The following is a 24,323-nucleotide window of genomic DNA, read 5'->3' as shown; positions in this document are numbered from 1 at the left end:
ATATTGATTAGATTATTGACTGGACGTTCAGTTTCCGTTATCACCTCCTGGGCGTATTTGTGCGCCCATTTGGTACGTTTGCACAAGCGGGTCCGGGTTGGCTTGAGATGGTTCCACGGCTTTTATTCTGGCAGCACTGCTTGCAAAGCGTTCCACTCCGATCGGCTCCCCGGGTCAAAGCTATGCTTCCCCCGGGGGCCCCGTCTTTCCCCAGCTAATCCGCCCCGTCAGTCCCCGGCCCGCCGTTTTGTTGTTATCACATGGCAGGGGGCGGGTTCCGCCGGTCCGGGCAGGCGCGGGAAGCGGCAGAAAGTTTGGCGAACTGAGCAGAATTGGGCGGACGGCGCGGAGACTTGCCCGCAGATTTGCCTGGGGAGGGGTGGTGGCGGCATGGAACGACGCTTCCCAGCGCCCTGAGAGTGGCAAAGCCCTACCTCGATTTCACTCCACTCGCCCAGCCCGAAAGCCCCAGGTGTTAATCACGCGAGGGACTCCGAACATGGGCTCCTCTGAGCGCCGCTGGGTGCTGCAGCTGCCGCTGCCGCCGCCACTTTTAGGACGCCTGCTTTTATGCTACAGTCTTTTCTTCTCAGGTCTGGCCCAAGAATGCCCGGCTCCTTGCCGTTGTCTTGGGGAACGACTGGATTGCAGCCGCCTCAGACTGAGAGAAGTGCCCGCGCTGCTCCCCAGCAGGATGGTGCAGCTGTGAGTACAGGCGCTCTTCTGGGGAGGGGGAGCATTGGCGACGAGTCTGAGGCGCGGGTCTCCAGCGCTAGGAGGTTCTCCTCTGCTGAGCCTTCTAAATAGAGGTGCTGGAGAGGAACTAAAACGAAGTCTTCAGCACTATGGCTGCCCTGCCCACAAATATTTCAGCTTCCCACCTCTCCCGTCGACCTCTGCAACCTAATTCAGGCCGCTGGACCGCATGGAGACAATCTCGTAGAGTTGCCCTGCACCTTTCTGGCCATTAAGGCAGGATTTACAACTAGGCTAAGATGTCCGTGGCTAAATTATGATTCAGCCCTTTGTGTGGACCCAGCCCTTGTGGATAGTTTATGGATCTGTTGTGCAAGGCCTGACAATAAAATTGATTTGGCAAACTAGGACATTTTAAATCCAGTCTACCTTTGTTGTCTTGGTACTTCCTGTTGCAGAGATAAAGTTGGTGGGCACAGTCCTAGCTGATGATTTGCAGTAGCATCAGTAGAATTAGCAGTTAAGCCATCCTTCCCCATTTAGGACTCCAAGTATGTTGAAAGGTAACAATTCCCATAATTCTTATCCATCACCTGGAAGTAGTTTAGTTACTCACCTATATACTTCTTGTCTAGGCATCATAGAAATCAGGATTGGGCCAACTATTAATGGTCCTTTCACTCAAAGGTAGGCAAGCAGTTAAGAAGTGAAACAACCTCTGATATGTGGTATGTCCTGTTGTGTGTGAATGGAGCTGGCATTTACTTATTTTGTGCCTCTCAATAGTCCTTGGTCCTGGGAAAAGGGGATGACTCAGGAGATCTAGCAAAGTTTTTTTAAAACTCAGGGCACCATGGAAGTTGGGGCTTGAGCCAGTCCTCCAATTATTAGAAGAAAGAGCAAGCCAGTGATCATGGGAAGGCTTTCCTTTTCTCACTTGGAAAAATGAAAGGCAGTAATGGTGACAGCTTCTACTGACATCTGATTGCCTGGGTTGGGGCAGGTAGGTAGGAATCTATTGCCATAATTACATAGAAGGAAAAAATAGTGGAATGAAAACAAAGAGTAGCTCCTTTCAGTTATGATTTGTCGGTTTGTGCTGCCTCTGGCTGAGTTGGTAAAAGAGTTAACAATTGTTGGCTTAAAAGTAGAAAACAAATCTACTTACTGAAGGAAGCCAGAAACTCCCAAAAGACCTTAAGGCCTACATGTTCCGCTCTTTGTAGAGCTAAGGCCTTGGAGATGCATCAACAGCTAGATACTGCAGGAAAAATTCTTGACATTTTTATACGTCCTAATCATCTTTTGAATGGGGAATAGATGTTGCCATTTAGATAACTGAGGAAAACATACAGATTTATATGTCAATAATCATTGAAACTTGGGTTGTAGGCCAGTGTTCATGTCAAGTCTACATCTATTCCAATAGAAAGGCCATTGTTTTTCTCTTGTATCTTTTTTTTTTCCTGTTAGGGTTTCATCTTTTAAGAGATCTTTTTTTTTTAAAAAAATGCTTTGCAAAATCCTAAAATGGGAAGTATTTTTTATAAAAGAAGTCTGCTCATGCAACTCTGAAGAGTGCACATGAATTTCCCTCAACTTGGTATATGCTTTGTGTAAATACAATTTATATATATTGTTAAGGATTGTGGTAATTGTAATACAAAATACTAGAATTTATCAGGATAGAGCTAATTAGTCTAGCTGTTTGTAAGTGTTACTCTCTACTGGGAATATGATTCCACACTTGAGTAAGAGAAGATAATATATGTTGATTCCAAACTTGAATAAGATAAGATTATATAAGTTGATCTTCTGATGTATTGCACCAGAACACGTAGGACAGGGTTGTCAAACTGCCGGCCTGTGGGCTAGTTGCGTCATGCAGAGGCCACACCCACCCAGCTCTGGCAATGCAAAAAAAGTCATGATACATCGTGACATGTCATGTGATGCATTGAGTTTGACACCCGTGATGTAGGAGATGAGGGAGAAGTAACCAGTTAGTCTTTCAAATAAAAGCAAAAGAACAACAGTTGTATGATGCTTCACAACTAACAAATTATTATTTCATAAGCTTTGAATTTGAATAGAATTCTTAACTTATGCAATAATTCATTTGTTAGTCTTTAAGGTGCCAGAAGCTTTATTATTTTATTTGGATGTTTCTAGTGGCAGATTAAAATAACTATTTATTTATTTATTTATTTATTTATTTATTTATTTATGTATTTATTTATTTATGGGACTTATATCCTGCCTTATCTCCCGAGGGACTCAGGGGGGCTAACAACAACAAAACTTAAAGGTCTCTGTACAGTAAATTAAAATTAAAAATTGAAATAAATTAAAATAAATTAAAGAATAGAGTTAAAATTGTAAACATAATTAAAATCCCTGTCAGTCCAGGTCAGCCAGGTGGAAAAGGAGTGTTTTGAGGCCGCGGCGAAAGGACTGGAGATCTTGGGCCATCCGGAGCTCAGGGGGGAGCTGGTTCCATAGGGCTGGCGCTCCCACAGAGAAGGCTCTTCCCCTGGGGGTCGCAAGCCGACATTGTCTGGCCGACGGTACCCTGAGGAGGCCTTCTCTGTGTGAGCGTACTGGGCGATGGGAATTCATTCCCGGCAACAGATGGTCCTGCAAGTATCCCGGGCCTAAGCCATGTAGGGCTTTAAAGGTAAGTACCAGCACCTTAAATCTCACCCGGAGGGCAATCGGTAGCCAATGCAGCTCACGCAGGAGGGGTGTAATATGGGAGTATCGGGGTGCTCCCATCACTACCCGTGCAGCTGCACTCTGCACCAGTTGAAGCCTCCGGGTGGTCTTCAAGAGCAGCCCCATGTAGAGAGCATTGCAGTAGTCTATACGGGAGGTAACGAGTGCGTGGGTGACTGTACGTAGGGCATCTCGGTCCAGAAAGGGGCGCAACTGGTGTACCAGGCGAATCAGGGCAAATGCCCCCCTAGCCACGACTCCAAATTGATCTTCAAAACTGAGTTGTGAATCCAGGAGGACGCCCAGGTTGCGTGCTCTATCAACGGGAGGTAGCATCTCTCCTCCTATAATCAAAGATGGAACCTCTTGGACTAAACGAGATGTCGGTATGTAAAGCCACTCAGTCTTGGCCGGGTTGAGCCGGAGCCTGTTCTTTCCCATCCAAATCTGTACCGCTTCCAGGCAACGGGACATCACATCGAGGGCATCACTGGGTTGGTTTGGGGTGGAGATGAGATAAGATTAGATAAGGGTTGCTTATCATTTGAAAATTGAAGGGCAAATCTAAATTAGGACCAGTGCAATTTTTTTAGAAGCAATAACAATACCTAATGTAAGGGAGAAAATAAATGCTGTCAATGATATTCACATGGATTTATTTTAAGGCACCATGACTATTAATCAGAGCAATTATGAACAATGGGAGCTGAAATCCAAAAAGATTTTAAGAACCATTTTCTTCCTATTTCTGATACAGAAAAATTCTATTTGTATTTAAACTTTGCATTCAGTATGGTTCCTGAGCAGCAATCTTGCATGCAGAGTTGTATGGTAAAAGTGAAGGATTCTAAATACTTTTTTGTCCATGTGATTTTATTTAATTGCTCTATTACCGTAGTTTCTGTAATACACTAGGCACCCTCTCCTTCTGACTTTGATTTCTGTTAAGAATGGGATAAATTAGTATGTCTATTTGCATGAATGATGGGCACGATAGTTTTGATATTGTTTAATTCTGTAGGCATTTCTTATACAAAATCTTAATGGTTTATATTTGTTTAAAGTCAGCAAGGAATTGAAATGTACTGTTGTGGTATGTTTGTTCTGTATCTGTTGTCATTTCAATTACTTCTAGAAGTATTAACTTCTGTTCCACTTCAGAAGCTAGTAAAGATAAGATGTGTAAAGTAACAGGAAGTCTTTCAATTAGTTGTGGCTAATTCTATTCAAATGCCTCTTCTGGAAATTGTCCTTGCTTTCTTGAAAAAAAAGACACTGGTGTATTCATACCATATGGTAAGGCATATGGGATCAACTATGTATGATTATAGCTGTAAATGTCTACTCACATGTAAATCCCCCTGTATACAGTAACTCTTTCTAAATATATGAATTGCAGCCTTAGAGAAGGAAGATTCAAGGAATGTAAACATAGAATAAATATTTATTTGCTAAGTAAAAAGTGAAGTATTGATCAGCTTGAATAATTGTTTTTTTAAAATACTTTTAAATAAAAATCTTCATTTTTCTTAAAAGCTATTATATGTAGATTGTAAATATCCAGAAAACTTCTATATAATAGCAAATAGGCCCCAAACCAATCTATATATGGTAGACCTAATTGTATATAACATTTGAACAAAAGCTTTTCAAGGTTTATTATAAGTATCAGTTCACAAAATGTGCAGTATTTAAGCACTCTTATCAGGCAAGATCTTTGTGTCTCTCTGGTTTTTTTTAAAAAAAAACTAAACTAGAAAAACCAAATGAGAGGGAAAAATTGGCAGATGTTCAACCATGTCTGCATTTTATTAGTTTTAGATGGAATGTGGGAGTAGACTACAGACATGCAAATAGAGCCTTTTCAGGTGCTTTCAGTAGTGTCAGGTTGCACCAGGACACTCACGGGTTTTTTGGGAAGAAGAAATAAATATGCAGTGGGGTTTTTTCCCCTCCTGTTTCTGAAAATATAAAATCCAGCTGTCTGAATGTCTCCCAATCCTTCACTGAAATACCTCAGTTATTTCTTAAGTAGAAAACAGAAGAAAACAACATAGATGTATCCATGAAGTCTTCAGGAGTCAGGCTTGATTTGAGGGAGTTTACCTAAGGCACTCTGCTGTTTTATTTAGAAAGAATAAAAGCAATAACCATATATTAGTTGTCTGCAAATAAAATCACTTGAACACAGAGGGACTTAATTTTCAGTAGGCATGTATTAGCATTGCCTCATAAGTTCATGTTTTCCTTGATCAGAGGTCCCCAACTTTTTGAGCACCAGGGACCGGTTCTGTGGAGAAAGGTTTTTCTGTGGACCCGAGGGGGTGTGGTTTCATGTACTGCCTGCATCCCACGGATGGGGCTTTGTTTGCGTGGACCGGTTTCTGGCATGCCATGGCCCAGTGCCGGTCCACGGACTGGGGGTTGGGGACCAATGTCCTTGATAACCGATTTCCTGGATAACCAATTTTACTTGTAAGAAACCACTAAAACCCAACATGTGTAGCTAGTAATTCACTAATTAGGATTTAAAACTTTAAAAAAAATGTTCTTTTCAAATGGATGGTGGATTAACCAAAATAAGAACAAGGTATCTTGGTGACAGTTAATTTAGTGTCTGTTAAATTAAAGATATCTTTTGTGGTTGCAAAAGCAGTGGAAGCTTTCTAATTGGATTTCCCTTGTAGAGGTGAATTGTCCATATGTACATTCACATTACTTTACAAGAAGTGTGAAAAATGGGCTCCATTTGTATAAATAAGCACTTGGTCTTTTGTAAGGAACCCTGTAGTGATCACTCATGGGCAGCTGTGTCACTTGTTCTTAAACTCACTGGGTGACATCTTTGTAAGTGTCATCAGACTATGTGGTCTGGTAGGTTTTTTAACAAGTTTCTTTTGTTAAAATTAAATGCCTTCAGCAGTCACTGTTCATTGCTTGCTTTTCATGCCTTTAAGAAAAGCTAGCAAACTGGTTCTTCCTTCCTCCCCCCCCCCCCTTGGCCTCCTTTTGCTCTTGCCCCAGGAACCCTCAAATGCTAATAACTAAACAAAATTGGCTGTTGTTTTTAGTACTGATAATTGTTTACCCAGTTTGTCTGTGAGGAATGTCCTGATATATTGGCAACAGGATAAATAGAATGCCTAGGGTGATAGATAGATAGATAGATAAATAACAAAAAAGCATTTGGTCTGTTTCTGTATTTAAATTCTAGATTTTAAATTTTATTTTATTTTTAGTGAAGATTTCAGTAGATTTGATTTGTTAAAAATACACACTCATGCACATGCATATAGCTCTGTGGGGGGGGATGAGTGAGTGTGTGTGAGAGAGAATAAAGAAATAAAGAACCCTAGGAGAAATTTACTTTATATATTTATTACTGGTAATGTAATTAGTCAGAGTGTAACCCTACAGTGTTAAGTTGAAATGCCAGGCCAACCTTTTTCTTTGTATAATATCTTTGGGGGACAACACTTTCTTATTTTCACATTCAGAGTTCTAGATAAAATAAATGCTGGATGGTTGGAAGGAACAAATGTTAAGTACAAATATTGAAATTAATATTTTTTAAATTTTGGAAGCTCTCTGAAGGCTCCTGGCTCTTGGAAGGCTGAAATTATCTTTACATGTTGTCAGTGTTGTGGTTACTCTTATAATTGTGATTTACATAACAAAATGGGATTGACATAACAAAATGGGTGGTGGAAAACAGCCAGTTTTAACACAGTTTTAATGCAGGTTTTCAGTAAAGATGTGTGCATATACTAAAAATAAAGCCAAGACTGTTCAAAAGCAGTGAATTTATAATAATTTATCAAAAATACATCTGCAGTCCAATTTTACTTGGAGCATAGATGTTTAAGAATTCATAGAAACACTCCACATTTTAAGAATGTAGCTTTTGTTAGGTTTAAAGTTTAGCAGCCAGATGGGAAAAGATCTGAATAATTACCAAACATCTTTGCTGTTTTTCAATTCTCTTGGGAATTTTAGATATTTAACTAGGGTTTGTTTAAGAATGTTAAGTCTGTTACTGAGACAGGGAGGGAAGTCTAAAGGATGCTTTCTACTAATGTTTGTATTACATCTCAGTATTTACATTTTCTAAACTCTGTAGTCCTTACCAGAATTGCTAGAGGAAAAAAGTTTGGATAGTTTTCACAGCTGTTCTGCAGTATTTTCCAGACTAGAATCTGAACAAAGCAGGCTGATTTATGAGTCACTTTAGACCTGTGTCTTAAAACAGCTACAGCCTACCTCTTTGTTTTTTAGCTTTCCTTCTTTCTGCTGAATTAGCAGTTCTAAGGGTCTCAGTGGGGGATTAATTAAGAATATGTTGCTGGATTTGCATTTTAAAAAAACTACTTACATTTCAGCATTTCCAAGAAAAAAAGATAATATACTTAAAATGAAGTACATTGAGTCAATTCCACTTATGCTTTGTGAAGATTAAGTGTCTCTGAAATTACTGAGTCTGTTGTGATTCAGGGTCAGCCTGTGGGTTCGGCAGTTGGGTCGGACGACTCAGAGGAGGAGGAGGGGGGTGTTGAAGACCTTGCTGAGGGGGTTGAAGATCTTGCTGATGAGAGCCCTCAGCCAGGCCCCTCCCACTTGGTCACCACGGAGACCCAGCTGTGTGAGCCTGACAGCGTGGATGAAGATGACCCACAGCTGGCCCTGTTCAAGGACGCCCGACGCAGGAGGCAGTCAATTAGGAGTAAACAGAGGAAGGCAATGGGGCTTCTCGGAAGGAGGCAGAGAGAAGCCACGCCCTGAACTCTATATAAGGGGAATGTGTGGGGAGGGCTGGTTTGCTGAAGGCAACCGCTTGGATAGTTCGTGTTTCTTAAAGCTCCTGTTTCTTGGTTCGTGTCTTGTTTATTTTTGTAGCTATAAATTTGGCAGGCGTAATTCCAGCCTCTTGCCGTTTGTAAAGGGGTTGTCCCTGCCTTTTCTGCAGGGCCGGTAGCAGGCTGGTACAGAACAAGTTTTATGAACATTGGGGCATAGTATTAGGTTGCTCTATTTCTTTACCAGGGACACGGTGGCTCAGTGGGTTAGGATGCTGAGCTTGTTGATCAGAAGGTCGGCAGTTTGGCGGGTCGAATCCCAACTGCCGTGTAACAGAGTGAGCACCTGTTACTCGTCCCAGCTTCTGCCAACCTAGCAGTTCGAAAGCACGTAAAAATGCAAGTAGAAAAATAGGGACCACTACAGTGGGAAGGTAACAGCGTTCTGTGCACCTTTGGCGTCTAGTTATGCCGGCCACATGACCATGGAGATGTCCTCGGACAAGCGCTGGCTCTTCAGAGGTCGACCTCGAGGCCTCTTGCTTGTGGAGTTCCTCATGGGTCGGTCCTCTCGCCTCTCCTGTTCAACATCTACATGAAACCGCTGGGTGAGATCATTCGTGGTTTTGGAGTTGGGTATCATCAGTGATGCCCTCGACGTGATGTCCCGTTGCCTGGAAGCGGTTCGGGTCTGGATGGGGAGGAACAGGCTTCAACTCAACCCTGACAAGACTGAGTGGCTGTGTGTACCGGCATCTCGGGATATTCAGAACATTCCATCTCTTTCTATGGGGGGTGAGCTATTACCCCCCGTATATAGGACTCGCAACTTGGGAGTCCTAGATTCACAGCTTTCTTTGGAAGACCACATGATAACTGTGACTAGGGGGGCCTTCACCCAGGTTCACCTGGTGCGCCAGTTGCGGCCCTTTCTAGACCGGGATGCCCTGCGTACGGTCACTCATGCGCTCGTGACCTCTCATTTAGACTACTGCAATGCTCTCTACATGGGGCTGCCCTTGAGGACCACTCGGAGGCTCCAGCTGGTACAGAATGCAGCCGCGAGAGTTGTGTTGGGAGTCTCCTGATACTCCCATGTTACACCTCTGCTCCGTGAGCTGCATTAGCTCCCAGTTGTCTTCCGGGTGAGATTCAAGGTTCTGGTAATGGTTTTCAAGACCCTACATGGCATGGGTCCGGAGTACCTTAGGGAACACCTGCTGCCGGCGTCAACTTCCCTCCGCCCTGTGCGTTCCCACAGAGAGGGCCTCCTCAGGGTGCCACCGGTCAGAGAATGTCGTCTGGTGGCCCCCAGGGGGAGGTCCTTCTCTGTGGGCGCCCCGGATTTATGGAATCATTTGCCGGTTGAGCTCCGGATGGCGCCTGACCTTCGCTCCTTCCGACGCGATCTGAAGACTTATTTGTTCGGACAAGCCGGCCTGGCCTGATGGGGGATGGGTTTGGATTTTATTGTTGTTTTAAATGTATTTTAACCTATTGTTATAACTTGGGCATTTTGTTTAATTCTTTCTTAACTTTTGTATTTTTGTATTTTTATATGTTTGCCCTGTTCACCGCCCTGAGTCCTTCGGGAGAAGGGCAGTATACAAATAAAATTATTATTATTATTAAATTATTGTTCAGCTTTGAGACGGAGATGAGCACCGCCCCCTAGAGTTGGAAACGACTAGCACGCATGTGCGGGGGAACCTTTACCTTTATTTCTTTACCACCATTTTGTTCAGATTTGAGTTGATGATATATATTAATATTTTTTGATAATGTCTTGAGCATTTGAATAACATGGCTGCTTTCTAAAAATCTTCATTGTCCTAATGCAAGAATTGTGAAGGATAAAACTAACATCTGTCCCTACTTCTAAGGAAATGAGGAAATTCAGGAATTTGTATTCAGGAGTTGAAGTAAGATGATACTGGTTTGAATGAGGATTTCTGTTTTCAGTTCCAACATTTAAATACAACAAGAAATGATTTAATATTACATGAATGAAACTCAGGCTCCTGAGCTTTTTGCTCTCTATGATTCAGCAACAATAGTATATTTGTAAAAAGATGCAGTTTGTCATGTTTAAAGCCAAATTCAATCCTTGGTGTCTAATCTTGCCTTTTTACACTATATCATAGTTAGGATCTGCATAGTTGTAAAGTTCCCCTTCATGGATTACTGCCTTGTCGTGGCGAAGGGGCTTGCGTAATTCAATGAAGCTATGAGCTATGCCGTGCAGGGCCACCTAAGACGGAAAGGTCATAGCAGAGAGTTCTGACAAAACGTGATCCACTGGAGAAGGAAATGGCAAACCACTCCAGTATCTTTGCCATGAAAACCCTATGGACAGTACCAAAAGGCAAAACGATATGACACTGGAAGATGAGCCCCTCAGGTCGAAAGGCGTCCAATATGCTACTGGGGAAGAGCAGAGGGCTAGTACTAGTAGCGCCAGAAAGAATGAAGCGACTGGGCCAAAGCCGAAAGGACGCTCAGCTGTGGATATGTCTGGTGGTGAAAGGAAAGTCCGATGCTGTAAAGACTTTTTCTCCATAGGAACCTGGAATGTAAGATCCATGAATCAAGGAAAGCTGGACGTGGTCAAACAAGAGATGACAACACTAAACATCGACATCTTAGGTATCAGCGAACTAAAATGGACAGGAATGGGTGAATTTAATTCAGATGACCATCAGGTATACTACTGTGGACAAGAATCCCTCAGAAGAAATGGAGTAGCCTTCATAGTCAATAAAAAAGTAGGAAAAGCAATACTGGGATACAATCCTCAAAATGACAGAATGATCTCAGTTCGAATCCAAGGCAAACCATTCAATATCACAGTAGTCCAAGTCTATGCCCCAACCACCAGTGCTGAAGAGGATGAAATTGACCGGTTCTATGAAGCCCTACAGCACCTTATAGAACTAACACCCAAAAATGATGTCCTTATCGTCATGGGGGATTGGAATGCTAAAGTAGGAAGCCAAAAGATAACCGGAATAACAGGCAAGTTTGGCCTTGGAATACAAAATGAAGCAGGGCACAGGGTGATAGAATTTCGCCAAGAGAATACGATGGTCGTAGCAAACACTCTTTTCCAACAACCCAAGAGACGGCTTTACACATGGACATCACCAGATGGTCAACACAGAAATCAGATTGACTATATGCTCTGCAGCCAAAGATGGAGAAGCTCTATACAGTCAGTAAAAACAAGACCAGGAGCTGACTGTGGCTCAGACCATGAGCTTCTTGTTGCAAAGTTTAGGCTTAAATTAAAGAAAGTAGGGAAAAGCGCTAGGCCAGTCAGGTATGAATTAAATCATATCCCTGTTCAATATACAGTAGAGGTGACAAATAGATTTAAGGAATTAGATCTGATAGACAGAGTGCCTGAAGAACTATGGACAGAGGTTCGCAACATTGTACAAGAGGTAGCAACCAAAACCATCCCAAAGAAAAAGAAATGCAAGAAAGCAAAATGGCTGTCTGAGGAAGCTTTGCAAATAGCTGAGAAAAGGAGGGAAGCGAAAGGCAAGGGAGAAAAAGAAAGATACGCCCAATTGAATGCAGAATTCCAGAGAATAGCTAGAAGAGGTAAGAATGCCTTCTAAAATGAACAGTGCAAAGAAATAGAAGAAAACAATAGAATAGGGAGGACCAGAGATCTTTTCAAGAAAATTGGAGAGATGAAAGGAACGTTTCATGCAAAAATGGGCATGATAAAGGACCAAAATGGCAGGGACCTAACAGAGGCAGAAGAGATTAAGAAGAGGTGGAAAAATTACACAGAAGAACTATACAAGAATGAGCTTAACGTCCCTGACAATCACAATGAGGTGGTCACTAACCTCGAGCCAGACATCCTAGAATATGAAGTGAAGTGGGCCTTAGAAAAGCTGAGCAACAACAAAGCTAGTGGAGGTGACAGTATTCCAGCTGAGCTATTCAAAATCTTAAAAGACGATGCAGTAAAAGTGCTACACTCAATTTGCCAGCAAATTTGGAAAACTCAACAGTGGACACAGGATTGGAAAAGATCAGTTTACATTCCAATTCCAAAGAAAGGCAGTGCCAAAGAATGTTCAAACTATCGCACCATTGCACTCATTTCACATGCTAGTAAAGTTATGCTTAAAATTCTACAAGCTAGACTCCAGCAGTATGTGGATCGAGAACTACCAGAAGTACAGGCAGGATTTCGAAGAGGCAGAGGAACTAGAGATCAAATTGCTAACATACGCTGGATCATGGAGAAAGCTAGAGAGTTCCAGAAAAACATCTACTTCTGCTTCATTGACTATGCTAAAGCCTTTGTGTGGATCATAACAAACTGTGGCAAGTCCTTAAAGAGATGGGCATACCAGACCATCTTATTTGTCTCTTGAGAAACCTATGTGCGGGCCAAGAAGCAACAGTGAGAACTGGACACGGAACCACTGATTGGTTCAAAATTGGGAAAGGAGTCCGGCAAGGCTGTATACTGTCACCTTGCCTATTTAACTTATATGCAGAGCACATCATGAGAAAGGCAGGGCTAGATGAATCAAAAGTTGGAATTAAGATTGCCGGAAGAAACATCAACAACCTAAGATATGCAGATGATACCACTCTAGTAGCAGAAAGTGAAGAGGAACTAAAGAGCCTCTTGTTGCGAGTGAAGAAGGAGAGTGCAAAAGTTGGGTTGAAACTAAACATTAAGAAAACCAAGATCATGGCATCTGGCCCTCTCAATTCCTGGCAAATAGATGGGGAAGAAATGGAGGTAGTGACAGATTTTATTTTCCTGGGCTCCAAGATCACTGCAGATGGGGACTGTAGCCAAGAAATTAAAAGACGCTTGCTCCTCGGGAGGAAAGCCATGGCAAATCTAGACAGCACACTAAAAAGCAGAGACATCACCCTGTCAACAAAAGTGCGTATAGTTGGACCATAAGAAAGGCTGAGCGCCAAAGAATTGAAGCCTTTGAACTATGGTGCTGGAGAAGACTCCTGCAAGTCCCTTGGACTGCAAGGCGATCAAACCAGTCAGTCCTAGAGGAGATCAACCCTAACTGCTCTTTAGAAGGCCAGATCCTGAAGCTAAAACTCAAATACTTTGGCCACCTAATGAGAAGTAAGGACTCACTGGAGAAGAGCCTAATGCTGGGAAAGATTGAGGGCAATAGAAGAAGGGGACGACAGAGAATGAGGTGGCTGGATGGAATCACTGAAGCAGTAGGCGTGAGCTTAAATGGACTCCAGAAGATGGTAGAGGACAGGAAGGCCTGGAGGAACATTGTCCATAGGGTCGCGATGGGTCGGACACGACTTCGCAACTAACAACAAACAACAACAAGTTGTAAAGTTGCTGGTAGTGGTGTTGAATCCAAAGCTTTGATTCTTCTCTTTGGAGCCTTATGGAAAGTAAGTGGAAGAGGCAGAAATGAATGAAGTGCTCTTTATCTTCATCCATTTTATAGATCAACATCTGTCTGGATATGGTACATAGAGGCTTGCTGCTGTGAAAACCTCACCACATTAAAGTTTCTGAACAAAATGCAGTGTTTCAAGATGTCCTTTGTAATTTTCACATCCAGGAAGGCATTTACAAGGCCTCTGCTAGTTGCCCTGGAAAGCTTAAAGAAGAGCCTTCCTCCTTGGAAGATTGTACCAACTGCTGGCATGTTAACAGGCCTGTCTTTTTAAAAGTGAAATGTGTATTTTAATCCCGGAGTCCAGCCATTCTTAGTCATTTAAAATTTCCATTGCTACTAGAGATCTAAAACCACTGGAGAGATTTTAATTTAAAACTGTGGTTTTAAAGAGGGAGGAGGCCAGAGGAGTGGAAAATGTGTGCTCCAGAACTTCAGTGATGCTGGTGCTCACTGCTAAATTATAAGGAAAGATTGCTTAATATTATTTCATACCAGTTTAAGGATTTCGTTCAAAAAAATTTCGAGGTGCCAGAAAGAGATGCATTTTAAAACCTATGTTTGTCAGGAAGCTTCTTCAAAATCGACGTTAGAAAGGAACACCTGTATTTCAGCTCTTAGAGTACTTCTTTTTGTTTTGTAGGAATGTCTCTTCAAATGAATAAACTTTTCCTTTTTGTATGCTTCTGCAAGCTAAAAATAGATTTAAATGGCAAGTCTATTAAATTTCTTGTCATAGTATTTGATTTTGGCTACTGAGCACTAAAAATCTGGACAAGAAGAAGGGAAAGAACAGATCACATAAAATCTGCTGATACGAGCAGTGCCTGAAAATACAAAGGTAGTCTGAAATATAATGCAAATTCAAGTTATAGAGTCCAGATGGAGAGTACACCTGAGCTCTTTAGTGAAAAATCCCTGAGTCTAGTTTAGTGATAATTAACAGCAGTTGCAACAGTAGGATTTCTATAATATAAAATCTGGGCCAGGTTCCTACCCCACTACATTCCCAGAGTTATAACTTTACCAAAACAATTCTACTCACTTCTGTTATTGTGTGACAGGTCCTAAAGAAAGTATGTCTTCTATATTGTTTCATGATGTTGATTCCTTCCTACCTTTATTTATTTATTTAGTGTCCATGCCTTCCAATCAATGTCAACTTCCTAGATAAGTCCTTAAAGTTTTCTCAGCAATATTTCAGAAGAGGTTTGCCATTGTTTTTTTCTTAGGGATGGGAGTGAGTGATGGGCCCCAAATCACCCAACTGGCTTTGTGACTAAGGTGGGACTAGAACTCATAGTCTTCTAGCTAGTTTCTACCTTGGTGCCTTGTGTAAAATGAAGAAAGGATGTGTGCATTTATCTGTGACTAAGTCAATAGAAACCTGAAACACTGTTGAAATAATAGTTGATCTTACATTCTTTGCTTATGCAGAATAAAGTCTAATATTGTAATAACATTGTAATAACCATAACTTTACAAAATTATAATGCTTTGATCCAAAGTCAAATATTAGTATGAACTTGTCGATCGGAAGGTCGGCAGTTTGGTGGGTCGAATCCCGAGTGCCGCGTAGCAGAGTGAGCGCCTGTTACTCGTCCCAGCTTCTGCCAACCTAGCAGTTCGAAAGCACGTAAAAATGCAAGTAGAAAAATAGGGACCACTACGGTGGGAAGGTAACAGCGTTCCGTGCGCCTTTGGCGTCTAGTCATGCCGGCCACATGACCACGGAGACGTCCTCGGACAAGCGCTGGCTCTTCGGCTATGAAACGGAGATGAGCACCGGCCCCTAGAGTCGGAAACGACTAGCACGCATGTGCGGGGGAACCTTTACCTTTACCTAAAGGTTCCCCCGCACATGCATGCTAGTCGTTTCCGACTCTAGGGGCCGGTGCTCATCTCCGTTTCAAAGCCGAAGAGCCAGCACTTGTCCGAGGATGTCTTCCTGGTCATGTGGCCGGCATGACTAGATGCCAAAGGCGCACGGAATGCTGTTACCTTCCCACTGTAGTGGTCCCTATTTTTCTACTTGCATTTTTACGTGCTTTCGAACTGCTAGGTTGGTAGAAGCTGGGACGAGTAACAGGCACTCACTCTGTTACACGGCACTTGGGATTCGACCTGCCAAACTGCCGACCTGATTGACAAGCTCAGCATCCTAACCCACTGAGCCACCGCGTCCCACCAGTATTAGTATAAATAATACTAAATAAATACGGTAGTATAAATCAGGGGAAGTCTTTCTTAATTCTGAGTTTTTTTAGACCACTTACACAATATTGATATATCATTTTCATGTATTTTTCAGTTCTTCCAGAAGGTACACATACATACCCATCAAGAACATGCACCCTAGAAATAAACATATGATCTTGCAGGAAATAGATTTCTTTGGCATATTGAACAGTTTTATTCATTACTGAATCTGAAATGAGTTATTCCTTGAAGCTGAAATATTTATTCAGGGTTTTTTTTTTCATTCCGGGTATTGCATATGGTTCAAATGTTAATCATTTCATATGAGAGAATTAGTGATGCAGAGACATATGAATGGAAGAAGTTTCCATGTCACCCAAACATCTATATATCCATATACCACAAATTTAGACATACCAAGTAAAAATTATAAATGAAAAGACACCTTAATGCTTTGTTTGCCAGATGTGTCTTTGGTCTCTCCTATGCTGCCAAGATAGAAAAAAAAAGTTTGATTTATATGGTACATGGGACAATTATTGCCATGCTGATCTTAAATAGTTTTTTATTTTATTGTTTTAAGCTTCTATGAAAATAGCTTTTGAGTTGTATGCACTTCATAGACATCATATAAAAATATATGAAAGGCTATCATGGGAGGAAATAGAAATCAAAATGTATTTAGATTATTTTTAAATATCTCTCATTTTGATGAGTATTTATGCATTTTCTAACTTTACAGTGATCTAAGCCACAATAGGTTGTCTTCAATCAACTCTAGTTCTTTGAGTCATCTTTATAACCTGCGAGAAATGTAAGTAGTTATTTTGCCTCCAGATTCTTATGGCTGTCTGTGTTGCAAGATGTCTTCTTTTCCATTGCTTTATTTTAAATTTCTAAAATCATAATGACATGTGCATATAAAACCTAGAATGATTTTATTTGTATTCAGTGATAAGTTGTGATTCCAAAGAAAGCTGATATATAAAGCAGTTGGCTTTTGCTTTGCATTTGATGATGATGATAACTTTATTGTCACTTTGAATGTACACCAATCGGCATACATCAAAATGAAATTTCGTTGCATACAGCTCTCAAAGGGTCACCACCTCCGATATATACTCCTTGTTTGGTGCCCGCTCAAATTTCACATTGTCCATTTTAGTCTCTAGGGAGTGAACGATGGCAAACAGGACAGATGGAAATGGGGCTCCATGTGGATTAGCCCTCAAATTTGCTTGTATTCTGACAACCTTGCCTCCTTTCCTTTTTCTGATCCTGACTCTTCCACCCTTTCCTTAAAGAGGCCTTGCTTCTTTTCGCCCCTGCAGCACGCTGCTGCCGCCGCCACCAACTCCTCCAAAAGCCTCTTTCTTCCTCTGGGCCTGCCGACAGCCTCATCCAGTTCCTTCGCTTCATAAGCTCCAGGTTCTTGGTGGAACATGAGGAACAATCTTTTCTGCCTACTCATGAACATATATTTACTTATTTAGACACATGGAACATTGCTGTATTTTGATAGCCTACACTCCTTGACCCAAATTCCTAAGTAAAAGCTCCTCTTGTTTGATAGCTGAGCTTTCAGCTGATGGAAAGCATGAGTAGTAACAGTTATTTGCCAAGCCACAGAAGATGTTATACAACCATAAGCAATCATTAGCCATGGATTTTCTATCTATATGCAGAAACCAACTACTAAGAGTAAAAAAAGAAAACAGTAAACCAGTTTCTGTGTGTGTGTGTGTGTGTGTGTATTTGGTGTGTGATTTCACTCCTTCAGAGGAGTAAATGAGCCACATGTACCACACAAAGGATACTCTCAATAAGCCAGAATTCTCTGGTTTATTATTCCGTATATAAATGGTAAGTGCAATATTCAAAGGACCTACAGCAATTCAGTGGGCATCTGTGGAAGTCAGCATCATTAAAAGACTTTGTTTCTTTGGGAAATTGTGCCACTATGAGTGTGGGAGGTGAAAACTGGTAAGTTGTTAGAGATAAAATGGGAAGGAAAAATTAGAAGATACCAATTACCATTTATGTCTGTCTTGGCTAAGCTTTCATTATTTTTTTTTAAACAGAAAACTGAACAACAATGAATTGGAAGCTATTCCAAATCTGGGACCTATTTCAATAAACATTACTTTCCTGTCTTTGTAAGTTGATTTCATATATTTATTTTATATGAAAAGAAATATATAGACATATTTTCTATCTATGCCCAATATTAATCAGATATTTTCAAAGATAAAGCTAATATTTGAAATGATAGCATTAAAATATGTTTAATATAGTGCCACCTTTGAATCACCTTGACTGTCATGATATATTTCTTCTTCTGGGATAGAAACACATATTGTAGAAATTGTACTTGTTAGAGAATATTACAGCTCAAATTCTGAGAATGGTTTATTCTTCCCCTGAATTCTGTACAAAACAACTTCTGAATTCAATTTATTGTATCTCAAGCTATAATCAGGAAAGACTTTTTCTGAAATCTTGAAGAACCACTTTCAGTCACAGTAGAAAGTATCTAACTATAACCTGTCATTGTTGTTCATTTTTATTGCCCTTGGTTGAATGGGTGCTTGGGAAAACAGATTAGCTCAAGTCAAAGATAGTATGGAAGAAAACTTTTTAAAAAATCTAAAATGCCACTAATTAGTTGGAAGGACTATAATCTAAATCAGGGGTGTCAAACTGCCAGCCCACGGGCCGTTCGCATCATCCAGAACCTGCACCCACCCCATTATCGGCAATGGCAAAACAGTCCCAATAAGTCTCCTGACGTCACATGACGTCACAAGTTTGACATGTCTGATCTAAATCCTAGAGGTTTTCATTGCTGTTTTAAGGTCTTGACTGAATAGAACTAGTAGGGTAGACTAATACATGTAACTTTGTCTTGATCCCTAAGCTTCATAAAGTGATACGTACATTGAGGTTTGTATAGATCAAAGTGAAATGTAGATGTGATCTCAATTCATCTAGCCTTGGGAAAGACTGGTTGTTTACTTTAAAATGTATATGCCACTTTTTATTAAAGGTTTCTAAAAGTGTTGATAGCCAAATGATACATAATAAACATTGATGCATACATAATCAAATTACTGTATCATTTTCATAGATTTTGATGGTGATGTGTTCAAATCTATTCACATTTCATTAGAAGTACATTCTATTACACATAGCGAGAAATACACAGGCATCAGATTATGACTATGAAGAATATTTGTAGGATTCAAATCTGTACAGTGAATGTATCTGTGATTTTTAAATGTGTGTGTGTGTGTGTGTGTGTATGATAAATTTGTATGTGCATGCATTTATATGCATATTTATACAATCTGTATCCAGTTAAGTTTAATATCCTTAATTTCTTGGTAGAATGCACATAAAGTCTCCACTCATGTATTGTATAGGATAATAGCAGTGATTTATAGTTTGTCATGAATGCTTCTGGTCAAGCATGGAAGCCTATGCTGTGATGTATTTGCTAACCATTTGTTTTAGGTTTGGGCTGGTAATGTGGCAAAATTTACTGCCTGATGACATTTGATTGGCCCAAAACCCTGAAGTAAACCAGCAGAAATTAAGAACTGGGTGGGGCTTTGGGAAGTGGCCATCACATAAAATTAGCTATGTTTTTTAAAAAACAAACAAACAAATAAACCATAAAGCAAAGATACACAGCAGAGGGATGAGATATAGCTTGCCAAAACCTTGGTATACTGCAAAAATTGTTAGCATGGAAAATTATTATTTTACAGATGAGAATTAAATTATTATTTTACAGATGAGAATTGCTGAATTTTCTTTTACAACATGACAGTATATGTGGGATAATTCACTTTCCCCCATTTCTAAACATAGGTGCTTCCCTTGTGCTGCTCCAGACAGATTACATAGTTTGGACCTTAAGATGAGTAAGGCTGGGCATATTTCCCATAAGTCATGATAATGTTTAGCACCATCATTTAAATCACCTCCGGAGGAATTCTAAAAGTACTTTTATTGAGAGTGACTATAATAACAAAATCTTGCAAGTTCTGATCATGCTACACCTCCTCATCCTTCTTATATTCATGATTTAGGGAGGCAGGACAGTTTTCTGTGTCTTTTGGGGATTTCAGTAGTATCACTCATTTTTATTAATAAAGATTTAGTCTCTTAGCAGTTGGGAAAAAAAGAATGGATTATTCATCTTTAATGAAATTAATGGCTTGTTTTATTCTTTTTGATCTGTCTCATGAAACTGGTAACTCCAAAGCAATTTACATTGCTTCATACACAGATCTTATAGTAGACTAATGTGAAGTAATTAATTTAATTTAATTTAATTTAATTTAATTTAATTTAATAATTTGATTTCTATACCGCCCTTCTCCCGAAGGACTCAGGGCGGTGAACAGGGCAATACACAATAAAAATCAAATACAAAAATTAAAAAACCATTAAACATCATGCCCATAAAATCAATACATATTAAGTTAAAAACTAATTTTAAAAACCCAACCCCATCCCGTCAGACCAGGCCAGCTTGTTCGAAAAAGAATGTTTTAAGATCGCGCCGGAAGGAGCGAAGGTCGGGGGCTGTCCGGAGCTCAACCGGTAAGCGGTTCCAGAGGTCTGGCGCGCCCACAGAGAACGCTCTGCCCCTGGGGGTCACCAATCGGCATTCTTTGATCGGCGGCACCCTGAGGAGGCCCTCTCTGTGGGAGCGCACTGGACGGAGGGAAGTTGATGCCGGCCGCAGGTGTTGCCGTAGGTAATCCGGACCCATGCCATGAAGGGCTTTGTACGTCATAACTAACACCTTGAACCTCACCCGGAGAGCAACCGGTAGCCAATGCAGCTCGCGGAGCAGAGGTGTAACATGGGAGTATCGAGAAACTCCCAAGACGACTCGCGCGGCTGCATTCTGCACCAGCTGGAGTCTCCGGGTGGACCTCAAGGGCAGCCCCATGTAGAGAGCATTACAGTAGTCTAGACGAGAGGTCACGAGCGCATGAGTGACTGTGCGCAAGGCATCCCGGTCTAGATAGGGCCGCAACTGGCGCACCAGGCGAACCTGGGCAAAGGCCCCCCTAGTCACAGCTCCAATATGCTCTTCCAAAGAGAGCTGTGAGTCTAGAAGGACACCCAAGTTGTGGGCCCTATCTACGGGGGGTAATAGCTCACCCCCCATGGCCAATGATGGAATAATCGGAATTTCCTGGGATGCCGGCACGAACAGCCACTCAGTCTTGTCAGGGTTGAGTCGAAGCCTGTTCCTCCCCATCCAGAACCGGACCGCCTCCAGGCAACGGGACATCACATCGAGGGCATCACTGGGGTGGTTTGGGGTCGAAATAAAAAGCTGGGTATCATCAGCATATTGGTGATACCCAACTCCAAAACCACGAATGATCTCACCCAGCGGCTTCATATAGATGTTGAACAGGAGAGGCGAGAGAACCGATCCCTGAGGAACTCCACAAATGAGAGGTCTCAGGGTCGATCTCTGCCCCCCTGCTAACACCGACTGCGAACGTCCCAGGAGGTAAGAGGAGAACCACTGGAAAACTGTGCCTCCCACTCCTAACCCCCTGAGACGTCGCAGCAGGATACCATGGTCGATGGTATCAAAAGCCGCTGAGAGGTCTAAAAGGACTAGGACAGAGGAACAACCCCTGTCCCGAGCCCGCCAGAGATCATTCACCAGCGCGACCAATGCCGTCTCCGTGCTGTACCCGGGCCTGAAACCCGATTGGTACGGGTCTAGGTAGTCAGCTTCCTCCAAGAACAAAGGGAGCTGATGCGCCACCACGCTCTCAACAACCTTCGCCAAAAAGCGAAGGTTGGAGACCGGACGATAATTGTTTAAAATTGCTGGGTCCAAGGCAGGCTTCTTGAAGAGGGGTCTCACCACCGCCTCCTTCAAGGCGGCGGGAAAACTACCCTGACTCAAACAAGCAGTAATCACTGCCTGGAGCCAGCCTCGTGTCCCATCCCGGGCTGCATAAGTCAGCCAGGAGGGGCACGGGTCCAACAAACACGTGGTGGAGCTCAGCTTCCCCATGATCTTGTCCACTTCTTCAGGGGTCACAGGATCGAACTCTTCCCAGATTAAATCGACAAGACCGCCCGTATCCTCTTCGTCAGACTCTGCCCAGTCGGAGTCCAAACCGGTCCGGATCCGAGCGATTTTGTCCGATATAATTAGTTATATCTTGAAGTAAACTATGTATTACAAAGAAGATATGTGAAACCTGTTAATAAAGATGCAGAAAGTGTTAAACTAATGTAATAAATTTTGGGAAATTGACTTTCGGTGGCTGTGCGGCGCCGGAGACAGCCTTCCCAGGCTGCCCGCGGCTCAGCTGTGTAATTTTCACCCGAAACAGCGCCAATCAGCTGTTCGGGTGAATTTGAAGCCCCCTCCTCGGGAGAAGAGGAGGGGGTGAGGCCCCAGGTAGGGGTCGAGTTCTCCGGGGCCGCCTGAGCTTAAAGCTTGGGCGGCTGAAGGATCGAACTCCCCCGTAGCCTGGGTTGCTCCCAGCTGGCCAGCGTCTCTGCTCCGGATTTCTTGGAGCAGAGCCAGGCGTTTGCGACCACCCCTGCCTGAAGGAAAGACTCTGGAATTAAAGGAGCAGGCAGAGCGGTACAAGAGGAAAAGGTGAAGAGGATTATTATACTTTACTCTCGAGCTTAATGGACTTTTTAAACTTAAAGTGAAAGTGCGCCACAAGTGAAAGTAAAAGATGGCGGCTAAACCTCCTTCTAAAACTCTTCGGAGTGCTGGAACTTCTCCGGTGCAACAGACATCGTTGCAAGCCTTGCTTCCTCCTGCTGCATTGACATCCAAGGATTTAGAAGATGCCCTTGAAAAGCATGCCCAGGTAATTTTAGTAACATTGAGTGATAAACTGGCAAAAATGGAGGAGAGAATAGAAGAGAGGATGGAAGAGAAATTTAATGCGATGAGGGTAGACATTTTGTCTACAGTGGAAAGTGTGGCTGAATGTGTACAAGGATTGGAAGAAAAAGTGGAAGATTTGACTCAAAAAATGCTATATTAGAAGTTAAGGTATTGGAGAATGAAGACAAAGCGGACAGAGAGTTAAGCCTTGTTCAGTTTCACCAGATGCAGTATGCTATCAGAATTAGGGGCTTAAAAGAAAATCTTAAAGAAGATTTAAAGCAGCTGATTTCTGAAGCCCTGGAAGCAGTATTGGGTCAGCCAGCATCTGAAATAAAGGGATGTATGGATAAAGTTTTTCGTGTGAATTCATGGATTGCCAGACAGAGGAAGCTACCTAGAGATGTGGTGGTTTACTTTACAAAGAGAGAAATTAGAGATGAAGTTATTCAAGCTGCCTATGATACTAAAGTAGTGGTTGCTGATCAAGAAGTTTTGGTCTTAAAGGAAATTCCTCCAAAGATTTTAAGGAGAAGAAAGGACTTTGCATTTTTGGTGCAGGAACTTAAACAACGTGACATAAGGTTCAGATGGGAGACCCCAGTTGGGCTGGTGGCGATGCATGAAGGTAAAAGATATCGTCTGGTTACTGTGGCACAGGCGCGTGAATTCTATAATAATGTTTTAAAAGCAACCCCACTATCACTTCTGGAAGCTGCAAAGGGATCTGGAGAAGGAAAACCTCAAGAGGCCGAAGATGGACAGACAGAGGAGAATGGTGCAGGAGGGGATCAAACTATAATTTCATTGGCTGATGCTGGAGAGCAGAGAGTGACGCGTGCTGCTTTAAAAAGAGCAAAACAAATAAAGGAACAAGACCAGCAGAAGATTATGGAATTTTCAAAGCGCACTTACAGCGAGGCAGTGGGAGGAGCGCGGCCCAAAGGAGGCAGGGCCATTAATGAGGTGCTCCAAAAGCTTCGGGGCGATAAGAATGGCGACTAAATTTTTGACTTGGAATGTTAATGGATTAAATTCGCCTCAGAAGAGAAAGAAAGTTTTTTTATATTTAAAACAATTTAAGTCTGATGTTATATGCTTGCAAGAAACGCATATTAGGGCTATGGACCAAAAGTTTTTACTGAACTCAAGACTGGGTACGCAATTTGTTGCCTCTGCAATGAATAAGAAAAATGGAGTGGTTGTTTATATTAAAAGTGCTATAACAGCGAACTTAATTGAAGCAGATAAGCATGGAAGATACGTAATGATTGACTTGTTGCTAGAAGGCAAAAAAACGCTTTTAGTTGGACTGTATGCTCCTAATCAACAACAACAGGCTGACTTTTTTAGCTTACTGCACACAAAGCTTACTCAGTTGGATTACAAATCGTTTATTTTTATGGGGGATTGGAATGGCGTTTTGGACGTACAGATGGATAAGGCTGGTTTTTTTAAGCGTATTCCGTGTCATGCCAGACTGCCTAAGTCTTTTTTTGAAATGAAGGATGATTTGGAATTGCGAGACATTTGGCGGGACACACACCCGTATGAAAAGGATTATACTTTTTTTTCTGATAGACACCAATCTTTTTC

At 41.9% G+C, this 24,323-nt stretch overlaps 1 protein-coding gene across 5 annotated transcripts in view; it reads left to right on the top strand.

The window, feature by feature from the left end:
* Positions 1-318: 318 nt before the first annotated feature.
* LRIG3 (leucine rich repeats and immunoglobulin like domains 3) overlaps positions 319-24,323 on the top strand; it is an 85,749-nt gene continuing 61,744 nt past the window's right edge. For 3 of the 5 annotated variants that reach the window (XM_083365238.1, XM_083365237.1, XM_083365236.1), the window contains exons 1-3: positions 326-705; positions 16,569-16,640; positions 17,908-17,982. In XM_083365238.1, the coding sequence (XP_083221364.1) occupies positions 500-705; positions 16,569-16,640; positions 17,908-17,982 (353 nt within the window). In that variant the 5' untranslated portion in view covers positions 326-499. Of the gene's footprint in view, positions 706-16,568; positions 16,641-17,907; positions 17,983-24,323 lie in introns of those variants that run through there. The other 2 variants (XM_083365239.1, XM_083365240.1) reach the window with 2 other exon arrangements.

This window comes from Vipera ursinii (genome assembly GCF_947247035.1).
Source record: "Vipera ursinii genome assembly, chromosome: 6".
NCBI classification, from domain to species: domain Eukaryota; kingdom Metazoa; phylum Chordata; class Lepidosauria; order Squamata; family Viperidae; genus Vipera; species Vipera ursinii.
This window is presented reverse-complemented; position numbering and strand designations above follow the sequence as displayed.